Source organism: Leguminivora glycinivorella, chromosome 4, assembly GCF_023078275.1.
Source record: "Leguminivora glycinivorella isolate SPB_JAAS2020 chromosome 4, LegGlyc_1.1, whole genome shotgun sequence".
Classification (NCBI taxonomy): Eukaryota; Metazoa; Arthropoda; class Insecta; order Lepidoptera; family Tortricidae; genus Leguminivora; species Leguminivora glycinivorella.
Window position 1 is genome coordinate 10,580,899 of NC_062974.1, and position 26,453 is coordinate 10,607,351.

Sequence of the window (26,453 nt, forward strand, 5' to 3'; positions counted from 1 at the left end):
ATATCATTAGATCATTACCACTGTATGTGTGGTTAGTTAATTGGTGATCTACGGGTGACAAAATAATGATCGTAATTTAAGTTATAAGTAGTTTCATTATGAATTTTAATTACCAAATTTAGATTGCGTTATTAATTAAACAAACTACGCGTAAATTGCTGTTTGTCGTATCAACTTTGCGGTCGCGGTATCCGATCGTTTTTCTGTAATTAGCATATTAAAATGAAATATTTTAGTCATTAATTTTAAATTGAAACCAACATAATATTTACGAGAGCAAACGCATATCTACACCACATTAAATAAAATGTGGACCACCCCTGTATCTCTCTATCAAAGACATATTATGTAACTGTAACTCCGTATAGTCTGTATAGACGGAAAACATACATCAAAACCGTAATGAAAAAGGTACGGTGGCCAAGATGGCGTTACACCTTTGGGGAACGCTCGGCTAATAGATGGCGCTAACAAAAATATTTGACATTTTAACACATATCAGGCTAAGACTGTGGGCCAAATTGTCAAAACTGAGGTTCAAAAGTTTTAAGCCTGTGTCGAGAGATGGCAGTCTATGCACTGTGATTACACATTTTACTTTGACAGTAACTCTCTATAATACTCAATCCTCTTTGCTCTCTATCTATATGTATTATAAGACAAAGTCAGATTTATATTCAGTTTTCACCAATCTATGTATATAGTGTAACCCTTGCGGTAGGTTAAGGAACTGGCTAACCTCGGTTGTCGCTAGTTTTATTAATTGTATCCTATTTTAATTATTGTATATAATGAAATCCCCAACGTATTGCCTTGCCTTTGCCTTGCAATTGCGATAACAGTTTAATGTGTTAGTTTCTATGGTGTTAGTAAATTTTTATTGCGTATGCGTAAAGTTTGTTACTATTGCCATTTTTACAGCTCCGTCGCAGTGGGTGACGTCACCGTCAAAGGCACGATCGTCAGCAACAGGCATCGACACAATCTTATTTCCATGCGCTACAAACAATCTCGGATGTAATTTACGTATATCGAGAGATGTATCATGAATCATGAAGGATAGCTGTTATTTCGTCGGGGAATGAAAAAAAATCGAGGGTTTCTGTAGCCTTATGTAAATTATATGTACTATTTATTTTGAAAACAGTTTTTAATTATTGGCACAGATATAGGCATTAGGGTTTTGTGCTAGGTGTATAATTATTTTTAAAAGGTTACGCTCGGGTTTCAAATTTTAAATTCCATGTAATTGCTAATTAAAAATGACTTTAATATACTTTAGGTCACTTTCTGATAAACGCGGTCACACGTTTTATTTTGTAAATAAAATTGATTTGTCGCACTCTAACGAGTTTAGCTACAACATTTCATCATTACATACATGTTATATAAATACAATAAAACGTAACGTATACTATACGAGTAACACTTATTTTCATATTTACACACATATGGCTGAAACATGCAGTCAGTGTATTCTTTATGTCCACTTTTAGGACTAGTAATACTTTTATCCCTAGTGTATCGGTGTACAGGAATGGAGGTATTTTTCTATTTTGCGTACGGCAGCAATCTGCTTAGTAACAGGGTTCATATTAAGAATCCTTCTGCTGTGTATTATAGCCCCGCCAGATTATCCGTAAGTACCTAATAATTAAATAATTTTCTAGGTATGATATTTCAGTTTTAGTTTAGATATTCTCATACTTATTTATATTGATGAAGTGTAGTGTCTTAAAACTCTTACATACGCGACTTTATAATTTTCTACATTTACTTTAATAAAGGAATAGATGGACGTCTTTGTTGCTTTAAGAAGTGTGCAAGAAATGAACTCCGCATATTTTTATTTTTTGGACGATAACATTTCAAAGTTAACATTAGGCAATAATCAATAAAATTTCGGTTGTATACAATTTTATTACAGGTGCAATTTCCAATCTGCTATTTAAGTCTTGCCATAAATAATGATTATTTTACCAGTTTTATCTGATTTGTTATTTATATTCATTGTTTGTATTGTAAAATAGAATACTAGTTATGATATAGTATATTACGATACAAGTGCGTAAAAAAGGAAGTTCGAAACGAGTGGCGATAAATTGAAACACGACCGAAGGGAGTGTTTGAAATCGACACGAGTTACGAATTTCCTTTTCGCACGTGTATCGTACGACGTTTTTCAGTACAGATGAGCCTCCGAAGTTTCGACCTGGCTATAATTAATCACTTCTCGCACTAGTGCGTAAAAAAAACAACATCTGTACTGAAAAAACTAGTTATATTATGATCACGTTTGTGTTACTTTCCTCGTATTTGTGTACAGTTAACCAATTGGAACCTTAGGTCACTCTACAACCATGTCAAAATGACAAACGGTAGGAGATTTCTTACAATCTGATTTATAACGTCAGTATGATCAAATGACATAGTCCTACAGTGGCCTAGGGTTCCAATTGGTTGACCGTACGCCACCGAGTTAGGTTTCAGGTTTTTAATTAACTAGTGAACATTATATTTGACACATTAAGGGCCACTTGCACTTTAACGAAAATGGTGGGTTAACCCACCGTTTTGTATGGAATTTGACAGATGACAGCCCATTAACCCTGAGTTGTGCTCGGTGCAAGTGACGCTAAGTATATCTATTTAATATTCCTCATAATGTTAAGGAAGGGAAATGGTGATATAAATATTCCTCATAATGTTAAGGAAGGGAAAGGGGAATGGTGAACTAAAAAGGTTGACAAAAATGCAGAATAGTATTTTATGCAATAGGCGTTTAAAGGAGGTCAAAAAAGACGAGTGGCATGGGTAACAATTTGAGGCGAAGCCGAAAATTGTTATTAAACGCCACGAGTATTTTTTGACTCAGTTAAACACCGTTGCATACAATACTTTTTCTACGACCATGCACTTAGTTTTTCATTGTTTTCTTGAATAATTTTCGTGAAATTCACACTGTTTCCTGTATTTTGACGCAAAGGTTTGCACTGTCAGCTCAGCTGCCCAAAGCCTTCCCGCGCACGCGCGCAGTATCGTTATAACAATGCGTTGCCATGGTTACAGAGCCAAACAATTCGTTTTCAGTTTTTTCGATACTGCGCGCATGCGCTGAAAGCCGTCGGACGCTGGCTTTGGGAATAGACTTTTATGTAGGGTTTTAAAGATGTATGCACGACCCTGTAAATGACGAATAACAGTTCGGGAGTAGAAAAATATGCATTATATGCGATATAAAAAAAAGAGCAAATCGCCTAGCATGGTTGTGGATATGTGATGCAAAGGGATGAAGGTCATGTGACGCGAAAGGTGTTCAAAAAAAAATAACGAGAGAGGAAAACCGCGAAAAATATGTGCGCGAGAGATGTTATGAAACGCAAGTACCTAAATGAATGATGAGGTGGCGGGCCATATAGGCCATGCTGCAAGATACAGGCCTAGCCTAGTTTGTAGTCCACCGGATATTGCCTGCGTGTAAAACTGTGCTTTTATTTAATAAATAAATTTACTTTACTTTATTTTACTTTATATAAACGAATATGAAGACATGCTGCGCCGACTCTAAATGGCTGTGATAAGGGCTAGCGAATGATCAGGTGCCGAGGCCGTAGCCGAATGGCATTTCTGCGACGCGAAACGAAAACGAAACGCCGCGAAACGTAGTCTGGCTCCGTCGCGCCAATACGCACGAGCGCCGAGCGATAGATATACACCGTGTTTCAGTTAACACTAAAAACCTGAAAACAGTTTGTTCAGAATCGAGAGTAGAATCGATTGAGCTATATCTTGATGGGGGTAATATTTTTGTTTAATTTCTATTATTAGTTATTTTTTACGTGCCCATTCTATTGTATTCGTAATGCGACATTGTGTATATCGCATTGCTAGAGGTTGCTTACCTTTTTAACACGCTTTTATTAGGTCGTCGTGTATGTAACTATGTATGTAATGGAATCTAAGGAAGCTAATTTAACCATCTTCCAGGAGTCATAACGTAATGAAAATTGGCAGCTATATGTAGTTCCGATGACAATACAATAATATGGTACTGTTGAGCTGATCTGATGAAGCAGTCGGAAGATATGAACTGGAACTACATGATGGAACATCGTATCATAGCCGTTTTTGGGTTTCTTAGAAAAGTCTTGTAATGAACTTTGACTACAATTAGGTTTCAAGGTCTGATGATGAAGCCGAAAGATATGAACTGGAACTACATGATGGAACATCGTATCATAGCTGTTTTTGGGTTTCTTAGAAAAGTCTTGTAATGAACTTTGACTACGATTAGGTTTCAAGGTCTGATGATGGAGCCGGAAGACATGAACTGGAACTACATGATGGAACATCGTATCATGGCTGTTTTTGGGCTTCTTAGGAAAGTCTTGTAATGAACTTTGACTACAATTAGGTTTCAAGGTCTGATGATGGAGCCGGAAGATATAAGCTGGAACTACATGATGGAACATCGTATCATAGCTGTTTTTGGGGTTCATAGAAAAGTCTTGTAATGAACTTTGACTACGATTAGGTTTCAAGGTCTGATGATGGAGCCGGAAGATATGAGCTGGAACTACATGATGGAACATCGTATCATAGCTGTTTTTGGGCTTCATAGAAGTCTTGTAATGAACTTTGACTACGATTAGGTTTCAAGGTCTGATGATGGAGCCGGAAGATATGAACTGGAACTGCATGATGGAACATCGTATCATAGCTGTTTTTGGGCTTCTTAGAAAAGTCTTGTAATGAACTATGACTACGATTAGGTTTCAAGGCCTGATGATGGTGCCGGAAGATAAGAACAGAAAAAAGGGGGGTGGCTCGAGGGGGGAAGCATGAAAGAAAGATCAACGTAGTATTTAAAATAAGTTGGGTTAGCGTTTTCTTGTGACCTTTAAGAGCAAACAAAGGGGGGCTCGGGGGGCGAAGCCCCCCGCATAAAAGAAAGATTAACGTAGTATTTAAAATAAGTTGGGTTAGCGTTTTCATGTCACCTTTCGGAGCAAACAAAGGGGGGCTCGGGGGGCGAAGCCCCCCGCATGAAAGAAAGATCAACGTAGTATTTAGAATAAGTTGGGTTAGCGTTTTCTTGTGACCTTTAAGAGCAAACAAAGGGTAGCTCGGGGGGCGACGCATGAAAGAAAGATCAACGTAGTATTTAAGATAAGTTGGGTTAGCGTTTTCTTGTGACCTTTAAGAGCAAACAAGGGGGGCTCGGGGGGCGAAGCGCCCCGCATAAAAGAAAGATTAACGTAGTATTTAAAATAAGTTGTGTTAGTGTTTTCTTGTGACCTTTCAGAGCAAACAAAGGGGGGCTCGAAGGGCGAAGCCCCCCGCATAAAAGAAAGATCAACGTTGTATTTAAAATAAGTTGGGTTAATATTTTCTTGTGATCCTTAAGAGTAAAGAAAAGGGGGCTCGGGGGCGAAGCCCCCGCATGAAAGAAAGATCAACGTAGTATTTAGAATTAGTTGGGTTAGCGTTTTCTTGTGACCTTTAAGAGCAAATAAAGGGGGGCTCGGGGGGCGAAGCCCCCCGCATGAAAGAAAGATCAACGTAGTATTTAAGATAAGTTGGGTTAGCGTTTTCTTGTGACCTTTAAGAGCAAACAAAGGGGGGCTCGGGGGGCGAAGCGCCCCGCATAAAAGAAAGATTAACGTAGTATTTAAAATAAGTTGTGTTAGTGTTTTCTTGTGACCTTTCAGAGCAAACAAAGGGGGCTCGGGGGCGAAGCCCCCGCATAAAAGAAAGATCAACGTTGTATTTAAAATAAGTTGGGTTAAGGTTTTCTTGTGATCCTTAAGAGTAAAGAAAAGGGGGCTCGGGGGGCGAAGCACCCCGCATGAAAGAAAGATCAACGTAGTATTTAGAATAAGTTGGGTTAGCGTTTTCTTGTGACCTTTAAGAGCAAACAAAGGGGGGCTCGGGGGGCGAAGCCCCCCGCATAAAAGAAAGATCAACGTTGTATTTAGAATAAGTTGGGTTAGCGTTTTCTTGTGACCTTTAAGAGCAAACAAAGGGGGGCCCGGGGGGCGAAGCCCCCCGCATGAAAGAAAGATCAACGTAGTATTTAAGATAAGTTGGGATAGCGTTTTCTTGTGACCTTTAAGAGCAAACAAAGGGGGCTCGGGGGGCGAAGCCCCCCGCATAAAAGAAAGATAAACGTTGTATTTAAAATAAGTTGGGTTAAGGTTTTCTTGTGATCCTTAAGAGTAAAGAAAAGGGGGGCTCGGGGGGCGAAGCCCCCGCATGAAAGAAAGATCAACGTAGTATTTAAGATAAGTTGGGTTAGCATTTTCTTGTGACCTTTAAGAGCAAACAAAGGGGGGCTCGGGGGGCGAACCCCCTCGCATAAAAGAAAGATCAACGTTGTATTTAAAATAAGTTGGGTTAGCGTTTTCTTGTGACCTTTCAGAGCAAACAAAAGGGGGCTCGGGGGGCGAAGCCCCCGCATAAAAGAAAGATCAACCTTGTATTTCAAATAAGGTTTTATTGTGATCCTTAAGAGTAAAGAAAAGGGGGGCTCGGGGGGCGAAGCCCCCCGCATGAAAGAAAGATCAACGTAGTATTTAAGATAAGTTGGGTTAGCATTTTCTTGTGACCTTTAAGAGCAAACAAAGGGGGCTCGGGGGCGAACCCCCTCGCATAAAAGAAAGATCAACGTTGTATTTAAAATAAGTTGGGTTAGCGTTTTCTTGTGACCTTTCAGAGCAAACAAAAGGGGGCTCGGGGGGCGAAGCCCCCCGCATAAAAGAAAGATCAACCTTGTATTTCAAATAAGGTTTTCTTGTGATCCTTAAGAGTAAAGAAAAGGGGGGCTCGGGGGGCGAAACTCCCCGCATGAAAGAAAGATCAACGTAGTATTTAGAATAAGTTGGGTTAGCGTTTTCTTGTGACCTTTCAGAGCAAACAAAGGGGGCTCGGGGGGCGAAGCCCCCCGCATAAAAGAAAGATCAACGTTGTATTTAAAATAAGTTGGGTTAAGGTTTTCTTGTGATCCTTAAGAGTAAAGGAAAGGGGGGCTCGGGGGGCGAAGCCCTCCGCATGAAAGAAAGATCAACGTAGTATTTAGAATAAGTTGGGTTAGCGTTTTCTTGTGACGTTTAAGAGCAAACAAAGGGGGGCTCGGGGGGCGAAGCCCCCGCATGAAAGAAAGATCAACGTAGTATTTAGAATAAGTTGGGTTAGCGTTTTCTTGTGACCTTTAAGAGCAAACAAAGGGGGGCTCGGGGGCGAAGCCCCCGCATAAAAGAAAGATCAACGTTGTATTTAGAATAAGTTGGGTTAGCGTTTTCTTGTGACCTTTAAGAGCAAACAAAGGGGGCCCGGGGGCGAAGCCCCCGCATGAAAGAAAGATCAACGTAGTATTTAAGATAAGTTGGGATAGCGTTTTCTTGTGACCTTTAAGAGCAAACGAAGGGGGCTCGGGGGCGAAGCCCCCGCATAAAAGAAAGATAAACGTTGTATTTAAAATAAGTTGGGTTAAGGTTTTCTTGTGATCCTTAAGAGAAAGAAAAGGGGGCTCGGGGGCGAAGCCCCCGCATGAAAGAAAGATCAACGTAGTATTTAAGATAAGTTGGGTTAGCATTTTCTTGTGACCTTTAAGAGCAAACAAAGGGGGCTCGGGGGCGAACCCCCTCGCATAAAAGAAAGATCAACGTTGTATTTAAAATAAGTTGGGTTAGCGTTTTCTTGTGACCTTTCAGAGCAAACAAAAGGGGGCTCGGGGGGCGAAGCCCCCCGCATAAAAGAAAGATCAACCTTGTATTTCAAATAAGGTTTTATTGTGATCCTTAAGAGTAAAGAAAAGGGGGCTCGGGGGGCGAAGCCCTCCGCATGAAAGAAAGATCAACGTAGTATTTAAGATAAGTTGGGTTAGCATTTTCTTGTGACCTTTAAGAGCAAACAAAGGGGGGCTCGGGGGGCGAACCCCCTCGCATAAAAGAAAGATCAACGTTGTATTTAAAATAAGTTGGGTTAGCGTTTTCTTGTGACCTTTCAGAGCAAACAAAAGGGGGCTCGGGGGGCGAAGCCCCCCGCATAAAAGAAAGATCAACCTTGTATTTCAAATAAGGTTTTCTTGTGATCCTTAAGAGTAAAGAAAAGGGGGGCTCGGGGGGCGAAACTCCCCGCATGAAAGAAAGATCAACGTAGTATTTAGAATAAGTTGGGTTAGCCTTTTTTTGTGACCTTTCAGAGCAAACAAAGGGGGGCTCGGGGGGCGAAGCCCCCCGCATAAAAGAAAGATCAACGTTGTATTTAAAATAAGTTGGGTTAAGGTTTTCTTGTGATCCTTAAGAGTAAAGGAAAGGGGGCTCGGGGGCGAAGCCCTCCGCATGAAAGAAAGATCAACGTAGTATTTAGAATAAGTTGGGTTAGCGTTTTCTTGTGACGTTTAAGAGCAAACAAAGGGGGGCTCGGGGGCGAAGCCCCCGCATGAAAGAAAGATCAACGTAGTATTTAAGATAAGTTGGGTTAGCGTTTTCTTGTGACCTTTAAGAGCAAACAAAGGGGGCTCGGGGGCGAAGCCCCGTATAAAAGAAAGATCAACGTTGTATTTAGAATAAGTTGGGTTAGCGTTTTCTTGTGACCTTTAAGAGCAAACAAAGGGGCTCGGGGGCGAAGCCCCCGCATGAAAGAAAGATCAACGTAGTATTTAAGATAAGTTGGGTTAGCGTTTTCTTGTGACCTTTAAGAGCAAACAAAGGGGGGCTCGGGGGGCGAAGCCCCCCGCATAAAAGAAAGATCAACGTTGTATTTAAAATAAGTTGGGTTAGCGTTTTCTTGTGACCTTTCAGAGCAAACAAAAGGCGAAGCCCCCCGCATAAAAGAAAGATCAACCTTGTATTTCAAATAAGGTTTTCTTCACAGTTCGGTTTTGCACTTAATTACGGGCGCACGTGTTTACTAGTTCGTTTTACCTGCATTGGTAGTTACCTACGCCGTTATCGCGCCGGCCGGCCGCCCGGCTATTGTTTGCGTATAGATTGGACGTTATTGAGTGGGAATATGAGTGATAGTAGTTCGTCTAGTGAACATGATGAATTTTGTGACAAGGGATCAGGAGAAAATAATAAGTCGTGTTCGCAAGAAAATGTTATGTCAAATGATTGGAATGTTGAGGACAATTCAGTACCAGGTATTCAATCACCTAATCTTCGTTCTCAAAAAAGGCTTAGAAATGGTAGTTTGGATACGGATGAAAAAGATGAGGAGGAGGGGGAATATAAGTTGGTTGTAAGAAAAAGGAGATCAAAACGTTTAATTCGAAGTCTCTCTCAGGATAATGCACCAGTCCTGTCGTTCACGAATTCAAAAGCTGCCACCGAAGGTTTGCGTCAGGAACGGCACCCTGCGCGCCCAGATAATATGGAATCTGTCGACAAAACATGGGAGGTTTGTCTGACATCTAAAGATGAATTGCCTAAACAAGTCGGCTTGGCAAAATTGCTGAAATCAGAAGGTATACAGAATATTGAAAAAATCACCTTTAAAAACTCATCCAAGGTGCTGATAAGATTTAATAATAAGGAGGGCGCCGAACAATTACTAAAATCATCTAAATTTAATGATTCCGGATATAGGTGTCAGCTCACGAGCGAATTAAACTACACGTATGGCATAATAAGATACATAGAATTAGACGTTACTGAAGAGGAAATTAAGACCACCTTTGAATGCGAACACAAAATAGTGTCAGCGAGAAGACTGAAACGTCTAGATGAAAATGGTACTTGGGTGGACAGTGAAACTGTACGATTGTGTTTTATGTCACCTACTTTGCCAGCACGCGTATATGCATATGGGTATGGGATAAAAGTGGAGTTAAATTACTTTCCTGTAACTCAATGTTCCGGATGTTGGAAGTTCGGCCATGCTGTGAGATTGTGCCCATTAAAAAAGAAAATATGTCCCAAATGTGGGGGTGGCCATGTCAACTGTGAGACCAAAGACTACATATGTGTCAATTGTAAAGGAGATCATATGGCACTCGATAAACGATGTCCGGCATATGTCAAAGAAAAAACAATTCGTACCATTATGACAGAGAAAAATTGCTCATATCGTATAGCATTACAGTCAATATTAAACCAGACTGAAAATGTAACAAAGAAAACTATCGAGAGTAATACTGAATTCATCGCCGATCCAATTCAAGTACCGAAAACCGCCAATTCTTCTTCCACAAAGTACAGTGACGCTCTTGTATATGGCAGGAGCCATACAGACTCAGAAATGGAGCATGATGGGGATGAGCCTGAAAAGAGAATCTCTAAGAACCGAAGGCAACCTGATACGAAACAACAACAAAAGAAAAAACCTGCGAGATCAACCTTATCAGAACCAAGTACAAGTGACCCAAAAACAGACTTACACAGAAGAGATACAAGGAAAGAAAGTACTAACACATCAGAAAACAACATACCACGTCAAGAAAATAGGAAAGAAAATATAGACTCGTTATCATGGGTATTATTTCTCAAAAAAGTAAAAGATATTTATATGTCGCAAGCATCATTAGAAGAAAAGATAAAGGAAGGTTTGAAACTGATTGTAGAGGGCATTAAAATATTTGTTTTACACTTTTTTAAAAATAATGTTGTTTTGAGCAGTATAGTTTCTAGTCTTTTCAATGGATAAGGAGTTTGTATTAAACATTGTGCAATGGAATGCACAAAGTATTCGACCGAAGAGATTACAATTTGAAGCAATTCTATGTCAAGAAAAAGTTCATATTGCTATTATAAGTGAAACGTGGTTAGAACCTGAATTAGAACTGAACTTTAGTGGTTACAATGTATATCGTTGTGACAGAGACGATGGCTATGGAGGAGTAGCAATTATAGTACATAAGTCTATTCAATCATATTCAAGTACCAAAGAGTTTACTAACAATAACTCAGAGATAGAAATTTTGCACGTGAAGATCTTAAATTGTAAATATTTAGAAAATATACTTTCAATATATTGTCCTTCGTCGGTACATACTGCGCAGAGTGATTGGGATGGCATTTTCTCAAGATTTTCCAAGTTGTCTTTGATAACTGGTGACCTGAACGGTCATCACATCAGCTGGTCCTATAAAACCGACAGTAGAGGCAGACAGTTGGCTGATGCAGCGTTTGAATATGGCTACATTCCTTTGAATGATGGCAATCCTACTAGAATTAAATTTGTCAATGATACATTACAAGAATCATCACCGGACGTAACGTTTGTATCTACTGACATTGCTATTTACTTTACATGGAAAGTAACAAACGAAAATCTAGGAAGTGATCATTTGTTAATTAAATATTCTTTAAAGTTTAATAGTATCCGATCTTATACTTATAAACGCAATTTTAAAAAAGCTGACTGGAGTGCATACAGATTATACATCGAGGAACAATTACCGACTCGGCTAACCGAAAACGGGGACATACAAGGTATGTACAACACATTTTAGAACTTATAAATGAGTCGGCCAACCAATATATACCCCAAATCAAAATGAGTAAAGAACCCACTCAGCGTTTTACACCGAAACCCTATTGGTCTACCGAACTATCTAAAATTGTTGCACAGAGACGTCTAGCGTTAAAATTGTTTCGTAAAAACCCTACACCACAAAATCTTAACATATATGAAAAGATCAACAAGGAAAGTAAAATCCTAATTAAGCGGGCAAAAAATGAAAGCTGGCACCGGTTTTGCAATGATTTAAGCCAGTCTTCCAATGCATCTGAAGTGTGGCAAAAAATGCGTTGGGCAAAAAGAGCTAAAGTTAATACTTTTACAGTTCCTGATGAGCAAAAAAAGGAGTTACTTTCCAGTTTATCTCCAGACTTTGTTATGCGCTCCAAACCCTCTCTTAAGTCAAATAATGAAGTGTTAGAAAAGGAGTTCAGTATTCAGGAACTAATTTGTTGTTTGAAAAAGAAGGATACTGCGCCCGGTGTAGATGACGTAACCTATTCTATGATATTCAACCTTCCTATGTGCGCTAAACAATATTTATTAATGTTATATAACCGTATTTTCTCGAACTCTTACATACCTGAACAGTGGCGCAATATACAAGTGATACCTATACCTAAACAAGGACAACAAAATGGCACGGTGGTCAAATTGCGTCCCATCTCTTTAATATCTTGTATCTGCAAAATCTTCCACGCTATGATGACAAAGAGATTAGAGTGGTATACAGAAAAACATAAAATACTAGCAGAGTCTGTTACAGGCTTCAGAAGGGGCCAGTCTTGTATAGACGCCTTAGTTCGTCTGACTACTTACATACAAATTGGTTTCGCTGAGAAAATGCCAACCCTCGCCTGCTTTCTTGACATCGATAATGCCTACAATAATGTCTTAATAGAAAGTGTCGTAACAACTTTGGATGAGTTATCTGTGGGAACAAAATATTGTCATTATTTGTGGGAATTCCTTAATAATAGGATACTTAATATAAGAGGTATGCAAGATATAACTAGACGTTGTAGTAGGGGTCTAGCCCAAGGCGATCCAATGTCTCCACTTATATTTAACCTCGTCACACATAAAATAGCTCAGCAAACCGAAAATGTAATATTATCGCAGTATGCAGATGATTTAGTTATATACAAGAAGTCGTGTTCACTAAGTGAAAATATCATCCATATGCAAGAATCACTCAATAAAGTAGGAGCTATCTTAGAAAGCATTGGTTTAGATATATCACAAGATAAAACAAAGACTTGTCTATTTCATCGAGGGCACCGAACGCCGCCCATAGATTTGACTTATAAACATAATACAATTAATTCAGAAGTAAAAGTCAAGTACTTGGGTTTCTGGCTAGATAAATCACTACTTTTCAATACCCACATAAATGACATAAAAGTTAAAGTATCTAAACATTTAAACATACTTAAGGTTTTAGCGGGGCCTTCATGGGGAGTACACCCCACTCACCTGAGGAGACTGTACATATCCTTAATTAGGAGTAGACTGGATTATGCATGCTTTATTTATGATTGTAGTGCTAAATGTCATGTAGAAAAATTAGATAAACTACAAAATCAGGCTTTAAGAATTATTGGAGGTTTCATACGAACTACTCCAATACATGTTATGCAGAGCGAACTAGGTATGCAGCCCCTATACTTACGTAGAAACTTTTTAGCTACAAAATATAGTTTAAAGTGCCTTTCCATGCTAAATAATAAAACTTTAGAGCTTTTAAAATCACTTAATCTGTCCATCCAAAATAGATATTGGAATAGAAAGAAAAAACCGCTTCTAGCAATAATTTATAATTCCATCAAATCAGAAACAGTATCATCATCAAACCCTCTTAAAATGTTTACTTTGAATACATGGGTTTCGAATATAAATACAAGGGATATTATAGCCAGCAATTTAGACTTAGTTGAATTCTCAAAGCAAATGTACGATTCTCGAGACTTAAGACACGTTGTTTTACAAGAATTAAACGAAAAATATAGTGGTTGGCATAAAATATATACCGACGGTTCTAAAGATGTAACTAGTACCGGGGCTGCATACTATGATCCCAAGAATAGCGTTAATGGTAAGTATAAGATAACATCAGAGATATGTATTATGTCCGCGGAACTCTTTGCAATTTCAGAAGCCATGTCTTATTCTTTAAACTTAAAAAATAAACATGTCGTAATATTCACAGACAGTAAAAGCGCGTTGCAGCACGTAGCTCGCTGCGCCTCTGGATACAGAGGCACAGCGTTAGCGTACTCTGTGTTGCATAAATTAAGTATGTGGCCCACTGACAGGACTTTGAAATTGCAATGGGTCCCCGCTCATGTAGGGCTACGAGGCAATGAGGAGGCTGACGCTCTAGCAAAAGACGCATGCAAAAATGGCGCAGACGTGTATATCTTTCCACACTTTACTGACAAACTACATACATATAAAAAAAACATTCATTGTATGTGGAAGGAACACTTCGATGAACGCTCTAAAGAGAAAGGTGTGTGGTACAAAACAATGCAGTCGGAACCTCCTCATATACCTTGGTTCATTAATACTCAGTTAAGTAGGCAATTAATTAAGATAGGTTTAAGATTGCGTTCCGGGCACATCCCGTCAAAAAAATTCGCTTACCTAATGAAAAAAGAACCATCCCCTAATTGCGTAGTTTGTGGTTTTGTTGAAGATGTGCAACATATCTTGACGGAATGTGCACGGAATGAAAGCGAGAGAAAATCTTTGCTTAGCAGACTCAATGTAAATAGATTGGATGTAGGTATGCTTCAGAGCATTTTAGCAGTACCCACCTCAGAGGAGGCTAAGCAAATATTTAGTTTTGCTATTGATTACTTTAATAAGTACAATTTGTAAACACTAGAATAAGGTACAATGGGGCTGGCATAATCATGTTAATGATTTAAGTCCCTAATAATAAATGAATAAAAAAAAAAAAAAATAAGGTTTTCTTGTGATCCTTAAGAGTAAAGAAAAGGGGGGCTCGGGGGGCGAAGCTCCCCGCATGAAAGAAAGATCAACGTAGTATTTAGAATAAGTTGGGTTAGCGTTTTCTTGTGACCTTTAAGAGCAAACAAAGGGGGGCTCGGGGGGCGAAGCGCCCCGCATAAAAGAAAGATTAACGTAGTATTTAAAATAAGTTGTGTTAGTGTTTTCTTGTGACCTTTCAGAGCAAACAAAGGGGGGCTCGGGGGGCGAAGCCCCCGCATAAAAGAAAGATCAACGTTGTATTTAAAATAAGTTGGGTTAAGGTTTTCTTGTGATCCTTAAAAGTAAAGAAAAGGGGGGCTCGGGGGGCGAAGCCCCCCGCATGAAAGAAAGATCAACGTAGTATTTAGAATAAGTTGGGTTAGCGTTTTCTTGTGACCTTTAAGAGCAAACAAAGGGGGGCTCGGGGGGCGAAGCCCCCCGCATGAAAGAAAGATCAACGTAGTATTTAAGATAAGTTGGGTTAGCGTTTTCTTGTGACCTTTAAGAGTAAACAAAGGGGGGCTCGGGGGGCGAAGCCCCCCGCATAAAAGAAAGATTAACGTAGTATTTAAAATAAGTTGTGTTAGTGTTTTCTTGTGACCTTTCAGAGGAAACAAAGGGGGGCTCGGGGGGCGAAGCCCCCCGCATGAAAGAAAGATCAACGTAGTATTTACAATAAGTTGGGTTAGCGTTTTCTTGTGACCTTTAAGAGCAAACAAAGGGGGCTTGGGGGGCGAAGCCCCCCGCATAAAAGAAAGATCAACGTTGTATTTAAAATAAGTTGGGTAATGGTTTTCCTGTGACCCTTAAGAGCAAATAAAGGGGGACTCGGCAAAAAAGAAATACTTAAATTTTGTTTGAATTAGTTGAAATGTGACAATATTTTCTAATCGAGTCAAACAAAATCCCACTAGCCGAGAGCTTCAAAACAATGTATGGCGAAAGTATGTCTCTCTAATGTCTTCAAAAAGTCCGCGATGGCACATGTCTATATTGTCTATCTTTTACGGATAACTTACTAGGTATAAACATTTTTATGATAATACTGTAATAAAAAGGTAGCCGCTAGTTATTAGTAAGTAGCAATTAGCAATAAGTACACGTCAAGCCACAAATGGCATGTAAAATCCGCCTACTTAAAATAAATTTATGTATAAATGTTAAAAGTATTTCATTATTAATGACTAAAAAGTATAAAATAAATTAATAGTTTAAAAAACACTATAAAACACGCTTTTATAAATGCACGTAAAAGCCAAAAATAAATTATGGATCGTTCAAGTTGTCTCTATTTGTGAGCTGAAGTTTAAAAACTATGTGCTTTTAATTATAATATTTGATTGTAAAAGCGTGGGGCGCTGGAACAGGAAAGACCTTCTTGTAAACAAATACTAATCTGAACTTCCTGGCGAATGAAGTTGCATAAGAACATAACGTTTACATATGCCGCCTAAGGGTTACCAAAGAGAACCAAAGATATCTCGTCCACGAACAAGAACTCTGAATCCTGTCACTGTAGACACTTTCCCCTTTTGTACTTTGATTACCGGAAAAAAGCGGCGTTCTATGTGTCGGTGACTGTCGACTCTCCTCGCTACTAGCGCATATTTTGTCTGAGTTCGACAAACTGGTACCTACTTTGAACACTGACTTTTAATTGATTTGACTGTTTAATGTAGAACCTACTAGTCATGCTGCAACTCCAGTTAGCGCGTCAATCTGTGTAACCTCCTTCCCGTAACATAGCATAATTTGATTTATCAGCAAGTTATACAAAAAGTCTTTCCTGTTCCAGCGCCCCACGTTTTTACAATCAAATATTATAATTAAAAGCACATAGTTTTTAAACTTCAGCTCACAAATAGAGACAACTTGAACGATCCATAATTTATTTTTGGCTTTTACGTGCATTTATAAAAGCGTGTTTTATAGTGTTTTTTAAACTATTAATTTATTCAGTATTTAGGGGTATTAATACTGGCTGGTTACTTGGACAATACTTTTTCTGTTACGAGTTTGACGTTGTTTGTCAGTTTAATCTTAATGTTTATCATAAGTCATAACAAATTGAACTCGTACCTAATTACATCCTTGTCATTTTGAATGTTGGGTTTAAATTTGATTACCGCGATTACCTGTCCAATTTGAAGTTTACTGTAGGAACTAATGTAGGAACAGTATAGCTATGTCAGCTCATATTCAAGTACGTGCGCACCGCGATATGAGCTGACTAGCCAAAAGCAATATCCTTTCAATGTGAGAACGAGACGCCAGTCTCACTCCGACCATTGTAACGTTAACTGGTTATTTTAATATACGGAGTTAATTATAAAGTGCTTATTATTCCACACCAATATATCACCTCTTATAATATAGAAGTGCGGACAAATAACTTCTAAAGTGGTGACCCCGACGTGATACTCGCTGAGATTGCCAAGTTAAGCGTCAGAATGATGGACTTGGAACGGGCAAGGCCAAGAGGTCGCAGTTACGGAAGGAGAGGACGCGGAGGTCGTTCAGCGTCCAGACCAAGGAGTACGTCACACCACCGTTCCATCCCCAGAGCAATGCTAAGGTGGAAAGATTCCATCGCACCCTTAAAGCAGCCCTTATGGCTAGAATGGACAACGGCTCTTGGGAAAACGAATTGTCTATGTGATGCTTGGCCTGCGTGCCGCAGGACGTAGCGATAACGGCGTAAGCGCCGCAGAAATGATGTTCGGACGGGCACTACGGTTGCCCGGAGACTTTTTCAGCACACAGTCAAACGAACCTAGCGATCCTTGTAGTTTAGTTGACAACATTCGCGATACAATAGCTCAATACAAACCGATAACTATTGGTTCTCGCAATAACCGTACTCTATTTGTTCACAAAGAGTTGCAAACTTGTGAATATGTTTTCGTACGAGACGATACCGTGAGGAAATCTTTACAACCACCGTATATGGGACCATTTAAAGTTTTAGAAAGAGACGATAAAGTATTTCTCATCCAATTTCAAAATAGGCAAGCTCGCATTTCAATTGATAGGTTGAAGCCAGCTCACGTTTGGAATGATGACGTCAACGATAGCGTGAACCTACGTAAGGTAAGCGACTCCACTACAACGCAGAGCGAAAGCGAAGCTAACTCGAAACCGCGGACCACTAAAAGTGGTAGGGTTATAAATAAACCTGTAAGGTTTTTAATCGATGAATAAGAGAACGTGACATTCGGGTCCGCTACTGTGTTTAATTTAGCATCTCCTGGATGGAGCCTGGACCCCGGGAGCAGGAAGTTTTTTCCTGTTTTCCGAAAAGTAGCATCGGTAGTTTATCTCTCGAGAGGGAAGACTACGTTCAAACTCATTACACCGGTATAATCAGCTTCAAGTCGGACTCTGCAACATATGTTCCGCACCCTAGTTAGGAAATCAGATACTTTAAGTTTTAAGTTGAACTTTACGTCAGTAACGGGACTTATATTACATACGAACGGTCAAAACAGACATTATCCGTCTTATTTATCATAGTAAGGCAATGATGTGATGTTGTTTTATAGCAAAGCATAGCGGTTACAGTACTGGCTGGGTAGCGTTAGTCATGATGTCGTAAGTGTTTACGTTATGTATAACAGCATAAAATGTCATAAAATGCTAATGTTTTGACAAAATTAAATTATATGGATATAGTGTATGGTCCACGACTACTAGAAAGGACAAGGCGTCTTATTCAGCGCGTACAAAATGCTTGTGCCCGTTTTTGTTTCGACATTCCACCTAGAGGCCATGTTACACCATTTCTGAATCAGCATAGTCTTCTTAAAATGCTTCATCGACGGAAATTACACCTGGCATGTCTTCTTTTTGGTATTATCAAGCACAAATCTCCTTCATATCTGTTCGAGAAGTTGTCGTGGAAGTCCACCCGCAGCTCACTTGGGGCGCGTAATTGTAGTGTACAGTTAGTGACACCTCGACATTCTTCGGCAGCCTTTCGTGGGAGCTTCCGGTACATGGCAACCAAGTGCTGGAACAATATTCCACCACCTCTCAGGAACCTGCAAAATTTATCAAGTTTCAAAACTAAACTCAAATTACTCACACTTCAACACCAGCGGCAACAGGAAGCTTTGAAATATGACACCAGTTTCTGTTAATTTAGTGTAGCATATGCGTATGCTAGACATGTTTGCATCTTCACCAATAATCAAGTTATAATAATAAACTTACCCGTTTTTACTGTCCTATCTTCATAACAACTGAATGTTTATTTTATTTTATTCACATTAAACTTTAATCTATTGTATTTTGTCATGTCATCCAGCTGTACGCGTTTACATGTAGCTGTTTTTCTTTATATTTCCATGTGTAAGAATGTAAATTTATCCAGGCCCATTTCATAGTTAGTTGTAGAAAGAAACTCACTTTAACGGTAAATTAACATAGTTCTCTGGGTTCTTCTTTTAGAAATATTTGTAACACACGACTAATTATGTAGCACTTTAATATTATTTGTTAGTTTTAATGTTAAAATGTAGGTATATGAGTGAAATGTTTCAATTTTGTTATTTCGAACTCATTGGCACGCTGTGCGATCTGACCGGCCATTTTATTAATTATTTATTGTCTCGGAAGGGCAGGCCGTACAGCTGCGTTCGTGGCCCACAAACCGGTCTCGCCGGAAGATCAGCGCTGGCCCCTGGTCAGCATTTATGCTGAGGCGGGACCATTTCGTGGTAAACCAGAAATACTTTTTTTTTTTTCTTCTCTTTTGTAATGATGAAATTACTTATGTAAATAATTGTGGTTACCATGAATAAAACTATTGAATCTGAATCTGAATTGAATCTGAATCTGAAGAGATTGTATTGTGAAAGTATGAACTTTGATCACAGAATTATTTTTGTACTAATTTAAATGAATTTTTCAATGTATGTGTTACTAATATATTGTCTTATAAATATGTATTTGTGTCAACTATAAGCAATTGTCGTAAAATATTGGTACTAACAACACACAACGTGTGTCATATATTTACCGTGTAATAAAAGTAAATTTTGAATATAATTAAAATGGGCTATGCACAGAGCAAAGAGGATGGTTCACATAACAGTATTGCAATTGCTGAAGTCCATAGTGTTACTGGACAAGTAGACACGAAATTGAATTATTTTGGAATAATCCTCATAATTATCTCAGTAATATTGGCACTGTTTCTCTTGTATTTCATACAGTCCAAATGCAGACAATGTATAAGAAGTTGGTTACTAAAAGCAGTAGCTAGAGTTCAGCCAACAGCAGTCGTAGTGCACAGGGAACCAGCCCAACCCCAACCGAAACAACAACCTGTGATTTACTAAGTGAAGTGTTATAAATAAAACAAATAATTCAGTGCTATCAAAATGATCAAGTGTATTCAGTATATAAATGAACATGTTTGTAAAAAAAAAAAAAATCAAACATTTTTGTAATAAACTTAGTTCTAATATCTAATTATAGTTGTGTAACGTAATCATATAATACAACCTCCATTGTGTAACATTGTACTCATATCGCACAGCTGCGCGTCACGCTATGTCAGCGAAACGCGCACCTGTCCGATAGCTGAATAGCCACAACATACGAAACATACAGGGTGTAACAAATATCAGATACTATTCAATTGTATGTAATTTTTTATGTAATTTTTTTTTTCTTCCCTAAGGGGGAAGTAATGTAGGAACAGTATAGCTATGTCAGCTCATATTCAAGTACGTGCGCACCGCGATATGAGCTGACTAGCCAAAAGCAATATCCTTTCAATGTGAGAACGAGACGCCAGTCTCACTCCGACCATTGTAACGTTAACTGGTTATTTTAATATACGGAGTTAATTATAAAGTGCTTATTATTCCACACCAATATATCACCTCTTATAATATAGAAGTGCGGACAAATAACTTCTAAAAGTGGTTTAGAGTGACATCTTAGCTGTCTATTGGTCAACCTTATGTCGTTGCAGTAACGTACACAAATAAATAGTTTTAAAGTCTATGATGGTAGTTAGCAATTATTTTATTGAGCGTAGAGTTAAAAGTCGAGTAGAGCTGTACAGAAAATTAAAAATTCAATTTAAAAAAAAGTAAACATCAGATTTAAATACGAATACTCTAGATGAGTTTAAAAAAATAAAAATCAGTTGGGGTGTCTGAGGTTTTGAGTGATACCGGAAACACGTTGTATATCTACGAGCGTTTCGTTTCGTGAGCGTTTGTGCCATTACTACGTACCCTGATACGCGATATAATCAGTTTCCATCTTTATGTTTCATTTCGTGTCTTTCACAGGACTTCAGACTGGATTTCAACATGCAGATGGAATCATGGGGAGGAGCCGTGGCGACCATTGTACCTGACGCTAACAAGACAGTCTGGGGCACTCTCTGGCTGATTGATAAAGACAAAATGAAATATTTAGACATGTAACTTGTGATTATATTTAATATTTAATACCAATAACAGCGAATTATTCTCAAATGCACATATATCAACAACTATGAGAACTCATATTTACTATTTATACCTACTAGACGGTAGTAGGCATATTAAAACTCTAAAATATTCGATCTGGTTTCGACATAACTTTGATCTCTCAGTGTCAATAGTCACTGCTTGGTTTTTTTAATACTACGTTGGTGGCAAACAAGCAAACGGTCCGAATGATGGGAAGCGGTCACTGTAACCTATGGAGGCTAACAACTCAAGGGCTGAAACATGCACGTGGCCGATCCATTAGAAACTTGTACAAATGTACACTCCTTTTTGCTGTGTACGTACTTATTTCTAAGGAGGGTTCGGGTTGGTTATAGAATAATTATAAACGCCGAAATCGCTCACTGGTTCATTAATAGTAATAGTAATAAGATTAATGATTAATATTCTGTTCAGGCAAGAAGGTGTGGATCACAGGAGTTACTACGCAACAAACGTGACGGTAGCGAGGAGTGATGGATATGAGATACAAGCCCGCACTTACATCCAAACCCGGAACCCTGCAAAGATACAAATAAGACCAGGAGAATATCTGCCCTACGAAAGGCTCCCATCTAGTACATATATGAAGGTACAGTATACAGTATAGTTGAGCCTATATCAACCAGCCTCACGTGTGTCTGACACAAGTCTGACATCAAACAATATTGAATTAATATGGGAATCCTATCAATTAGCTGATATTTTACTACTTTTATACAAAACGTTTCACGTTAGATTCAGTAATACCTAATTTATGGGGTGTGGGGTGTTACCTATATAATAGATCATACTATAATAGTGCAAAAATGACTACTACAAATACCACAAAAGTGAAAAAATTGGCTGTTTGATATATTTTGATTGTTTGATCTTTTCATTTCATATAGGAGGCCCAATGTTTTCGGGATTTCGGGGTTGATCCCGTAGACAAAGGTTGCTCAATGCGACCTAAAAAATCATCCTAAGGGTCATTATAAATGTCATAAAAGTGGGACTCTTATGGGTGGAGTAATTTCTATCCTTTATTTTAACAGTCTGGACGACAAGAAGATCAGTTTTTCTTTTATTTGATTCATATAAGCTGGTCTCTTTTCTTCCTTTTTAACCGACTTCAAAAAAAGGAGGAGGTTCTCAATTCGACTGATTTTTTTTTGTATGTATGTTACTCGATATCTCCGAGAATCATGGACCGATTTTCAAAATTTTTTTTAATCGATTAGGTATAACCCCGAGGTGGTCCCATTGGCACCAAGTCGGGCTCTGATGGATCTTGGAGAAATCGAGGGAACTCTTCAAATGTTATAGGCACATGTAATGTTTTTAGTGTATTTTTCAAAGGTACACCAGTATTTACGCCTGATGGTAATAATTTTATGTGGCTGAGCTGATGATGGAAGGTCAACTCCTCAATGGTTAGGAGTTAAAGGATAATTCTTTCACTACTGTACATATATTCGGACTGATACATAAATATCAATAGGAACCACTAAAAATCAACAAGTAAATAAACTTTTTAATAAAAAATAAACCGCCTTCAAAAATAAGCGCGTTACAAAACACGGAGAAACTAAAAAGCAAAAAATAATAACCTTTGAATTCAGATTCAGATTTCTTATCGGATTGCAATAATCTAAACATCCAAATTATAAACAAATCAATTATTTTTGGAGTCGGGGCCAGCCTGCGTATGGTTGGGTGGGGCAAACAGGAAATAGCAAGGCGACGAACAGGTCTGGTACCGACTACAAAAATAATTGATTTGTTCATAATTTGGATGTTTAGATTATTGCAATCCGATAAGAAATCTGAATTCAAAGGTTTATTATTTTTTGGTTTTTAGTTTCTCCGTGTTTTGTAACGCGCTTATTTTTGAAGGCGGTTTTATTTTTTGTTATTACTTCAATTATTCCTTCTATGGTGTTTTTGATGAGTTCATCATATTTAATTGTATTTCAATATTTTTAGGTAATAATTCTCGGTGCGATGGAAAGTGGACTACCGTCTGCCTATGTCAATTATCTGAAGACTTTTCCAACAAACAATAAAAAAGCACCATTTGACATACTGAGGTCTCTAGGAACGGTGACGCTAGTAAATAAAAAGATATACAAATTTGAATAAAAACATTGACTGTTAATATAGAAAAATTGCATTCATGTTACTCGTTATCGTTCATTTATTCCATTCCATATAAAAATACAGTCATAATAAAAAAATAGAAACTACAAGTGAAATCTGCATTTTGGTTTAATCTATATCCCTTGGTCACTAATTACTTGCAGGCTGATACTACCTACCTCAGAATGAGCTAACCATCTGATAAAAGTGTTAAAACCAAACCGGATAATAATACAGATTTTTCAGATGGTTAATTTCTTTACCCTTTAACAAAATTGTTGCGTATTAACATTTTTCAAATTAATGTTTTTTAAATTTATATTCTATGTATTTGGAAAAACTGGAAAAAGACAAGTATTCTTGAGCTCCCCTTTTAAATAATGACAATACCCACTTTAGTTTGAGCATAGTGAGCAAATGAACATAAGGTATAAGTTTTTTTAAATAATGTCTAAAACATAAGCCCGTATTAACATTTCATATCATTAGGGACACTTCAACCACCGAAAAAGAAGAGTTAACCCGAGGGTTAACCCACCATTTTATATGGAATTTGACAGATGACAGCCCACTAACCCTGAGTTAAGTGGTTGGTGCAAGTGGGCATTATTCGCAAGCAATATTTCGCTGCATAAAATCTTAGCCGTTATAATTTAACGGTAGAGTGTTCTAGACGAAACCTTACAATTTCACGGTCGGAATAGCGTCCCTAGACACTAGCCTGCCTGCCCGTCGCCGTAGACGTAGCCAGCCAAATGCCACTTTAGATCATGGTATTCACAATAACGCTAACTGCTCGGTTTATCAAATGTATAAGAATAGAATGGAATCAGAATCTTTCTTGAAACTGTTGGAAATGTCGAAATACGTGTTAATTATGTTAATGAATCATATTATATTTGATTAGCTTTCATTTGATACCGTACACGTGTATGTAACATAACCCAATTCTCGATATATGCGAACCAATCAAAATCCATGATAATCAGCGAAATAACGCCTGTTTCCATCGATTATATACGAAGCAAGGCACGCGACATCGTGAATGGTATGATCTAGGCATGATCTATTGGCAATGGCAAAGTGCGTAAAGATTTCGCACTGATTGTCGCAAATATACACGTAATCTGAAAATAATATCAGACAAGCAGTGGACGATGAAACTAATTTGACTCAATAAAAGCCTACAACGAGAGAGCAGCACCTAACGTATAGAAGCGTGCTACGATCGCGTGTGACAAATCAAATCAAGTTGTCACCCTTTATAGCTGCTACGCACAGAATGGCGAGGGCCGGCTCGGTAACACTTCAATGCAGTGGAGTGACACTTCACGCAATGGTGAGTTGATCTCTTGAATGGATACAGGACAATAAGTACATTGTTTTTTGGTGAACGAGCACACAAAATGTGGGTTAAAATAAGCGACAGTTAGCGAATCGTTTTAAACATTTTAGGGCCAATTTACACGATGTCGCATGCGATTTTAGTTACACTGCGGAGTGTTGAGGTTACATAGAATTTAGAACACATAACAAATACCGCAATGTGATGAAAGTCGCATGCGAGTTCTCACACCTCGTATTTGGGCCCCAATTTTAGGTATATAGAATGGTTTCGTTTCGCATTAGTAAATCCTATTCCTATTTTTAATAAAGCAGAAGAAATAGGTAGGTACTTATAATAATCATTAATAAAGCTATTAATATTACCATATTAATCCATATCAATATTTAAAAATATTCCATATCTAGATCTACACGTGTAATCTTTCTTATCTTCGTGCTTGATAAATCATTCTTTGACACTTTTCTTGCCGGCTCTTCAGCGTAATATGCCTTTCTTTGAAGACAGTAATATGATCATCACGTCACATAGAAGGAAAACGTACCTAATGTAATAATCCGCACCATAAGTAACAAGGATTCAAACGTTCACGATTTTTACAGTATAGAAAATTCTAGATGTTGATGTCAACTTTAGCCAGTCTGCTCCGAAGGACAATGCCGTTTTTGAAACGTCAGAGGTTAGTGCTAAGAACAGGATACGCGATCGTTTGCAGTTTTAAATAATAAAAGTAGGTAAACATAACAATTATGTTACTTATTGAGTAAAATTATCAACATAAATATAAAAAAATTACTTTACCTATCCGGGCCTCCGGGGTCCCCTGTTTTATTGTACCTATTGGGGGGTTTATTGTACCTGTATTTTTTAACAAAATAACAATAAAATTGTCTGCTTTCATATAGAGGTAAAATTTTAACTATAAAACTCCCGTGAGACTCATACATATTTAAAAATATTTTAAGCGGGTTACTCACGTATTAAGTCGATATAGCGTTCGACATGTTTCGGTTCAATTTCGAGAACCTTTCTCAAGAGTAGCGACCCCGCCTTTACATGTCGAGAGCGCGACGCATACTGCGGGCGCTTGCTCGGTGCGCGCGGCTGCTGAGGACGGGCGCAGGGGGGGTCGGCGGCGCGGGCGACGTCACCGTGGCGAGATCGGAGCTACCCACTATGTTACTTTTGTCAAAAGCAGGATTGCACACAACACTTATTACGTCACTTGTTAAGAGTGCGTTTACACTGGGGACCGACGTAGTGCCTAGAACTGTTTTCCAACTAGGTGGCACCGACCAACCACTGTCACGATTGAAATTGGGATGACGACTAATTTCTATAGCTTCCCGTATTTTCCGCTGAACGAAGAAAAAGAAAAAAAAAAATTGTTGAGAAAGGTTCTCGAAATTGAACCGAAACATGTCGAACGCTATATCGACTTAATACGTGAGTAACCCGCTTAAAATATTTTTAAATATAGAGGTAAAATGGTTAAAATCGGTTCACGCAATAATCAGTTATTCCATAAAAGTCATCTTCCATACTAGCTCGCGCACATTAGTTTACTAAATTTGCCGATAGATGTCGCTGTACGTTGAACGCTCATTTCTTACATCGCGTTTTTCCTGATATAATGAGGTCGGTTCAGGAGCGTCCTTGCGACATGTCGTAAGTCGTAAACTATTGAAGTAGAAATAGTCTTGATTTTATTTGGACGTTGTCTAACAATAAAATTCTATATTAAAACATTACTTGTTATGTGGGAAATTGATTCTTAAGGAATTTAGTCAAATTTATAGAGTTCTATGAATAAAATTTTGATGATTCAACTATTGAAAGTTTGTACGGAACCCTCGTTGAGCGAGTCCTACTCGCACTTGACCGGTTTTCTTTTAGAATTAGTAGTATGACTATCAAATAAAAAAAACCTCCTTGTTGTATCATCTTCCTGGCGTTATCCCGGCATTCGCCACTGCTCATGAGAGCCTAATGTTGATTTATCTAATATACATAGACATAAGACATAATATAACTAC

General features: G+C 38.3%; 1 protein-coding gene across 3 annotated transcripts; it reads left to right on the forward strand.

Annotated features, from left to right (window-relative positions):
- The first annotated feature begins 1,448 nt into the window (after nucleotides 1-1,448).
- LOC125225719 (gamma-glutamylcyclotransferase-like) lies at nucleotides 1,449-23,179 on the forward strand. 3 transcript variants are annotated; one of them, XM_048129554.1, is made up of 4 exons: nucleotides 1,449-1,639; nucleotides 20,769-20,902; nucleotides 21,369-21,543; nucleotides 22,920-23,178. In XM_048129554.1, exons 1-4 carry the CDS (start codon nucleotides 1,463-1,465, stop codon nucleotides 23,073-23,075), a joined length of 642 nt encoding a protein of 213 aa, XP_047985511.1. In that variant the 5' UTR covers nucleotides 1,449-1,462; the 3' UTR covers nucleotides 23,076-23,178. The 3 variants fall into 3 exon arrangements, with proteins under 3 accessions (XP_047985511.1, XP_047985513.1, XP_047985512.1); XM_048129556.1 differs by lacking the exon at nucleotides 1,449-1,639 and adding an exon at nucleotides 2,257-2,378; XM_048129555.1 differs by lacking the exon at nucleotides 1,449-1,639 and adding an exon at nucleotides 3,225-3,312 and having other exon boundaries at nucleotides 22,920-23,179.
- The last annotated feature ends 3,274 nt before the right edge of the window (nucleotides 23,180-26,453 follow it).

Bases quoted from the DNA above. Each gene is read 5' to 3' on its own strand.
- LOC125225719 (XM_048129554.1), top strand. From the start codon at position 1,463: ATGCAGTCAGTGTATTCTTTATGTCCACTTTTAGGACTAGTAATACTT. The intron at 1,640-20,768 runs GTAAGTACCTAA...TGTCTTTCACAG, and splicing joins ATAGCCCCGCCAGATTATCC to GACTTCAGACTGGATTTCAA. The intron at 21,544-22,919 runs GTACAGTATACA...CAATATTTTTAG, and splicing joins CATCTAGTACATATATGAAG to GTAATAATTCTCGGTGCGAT.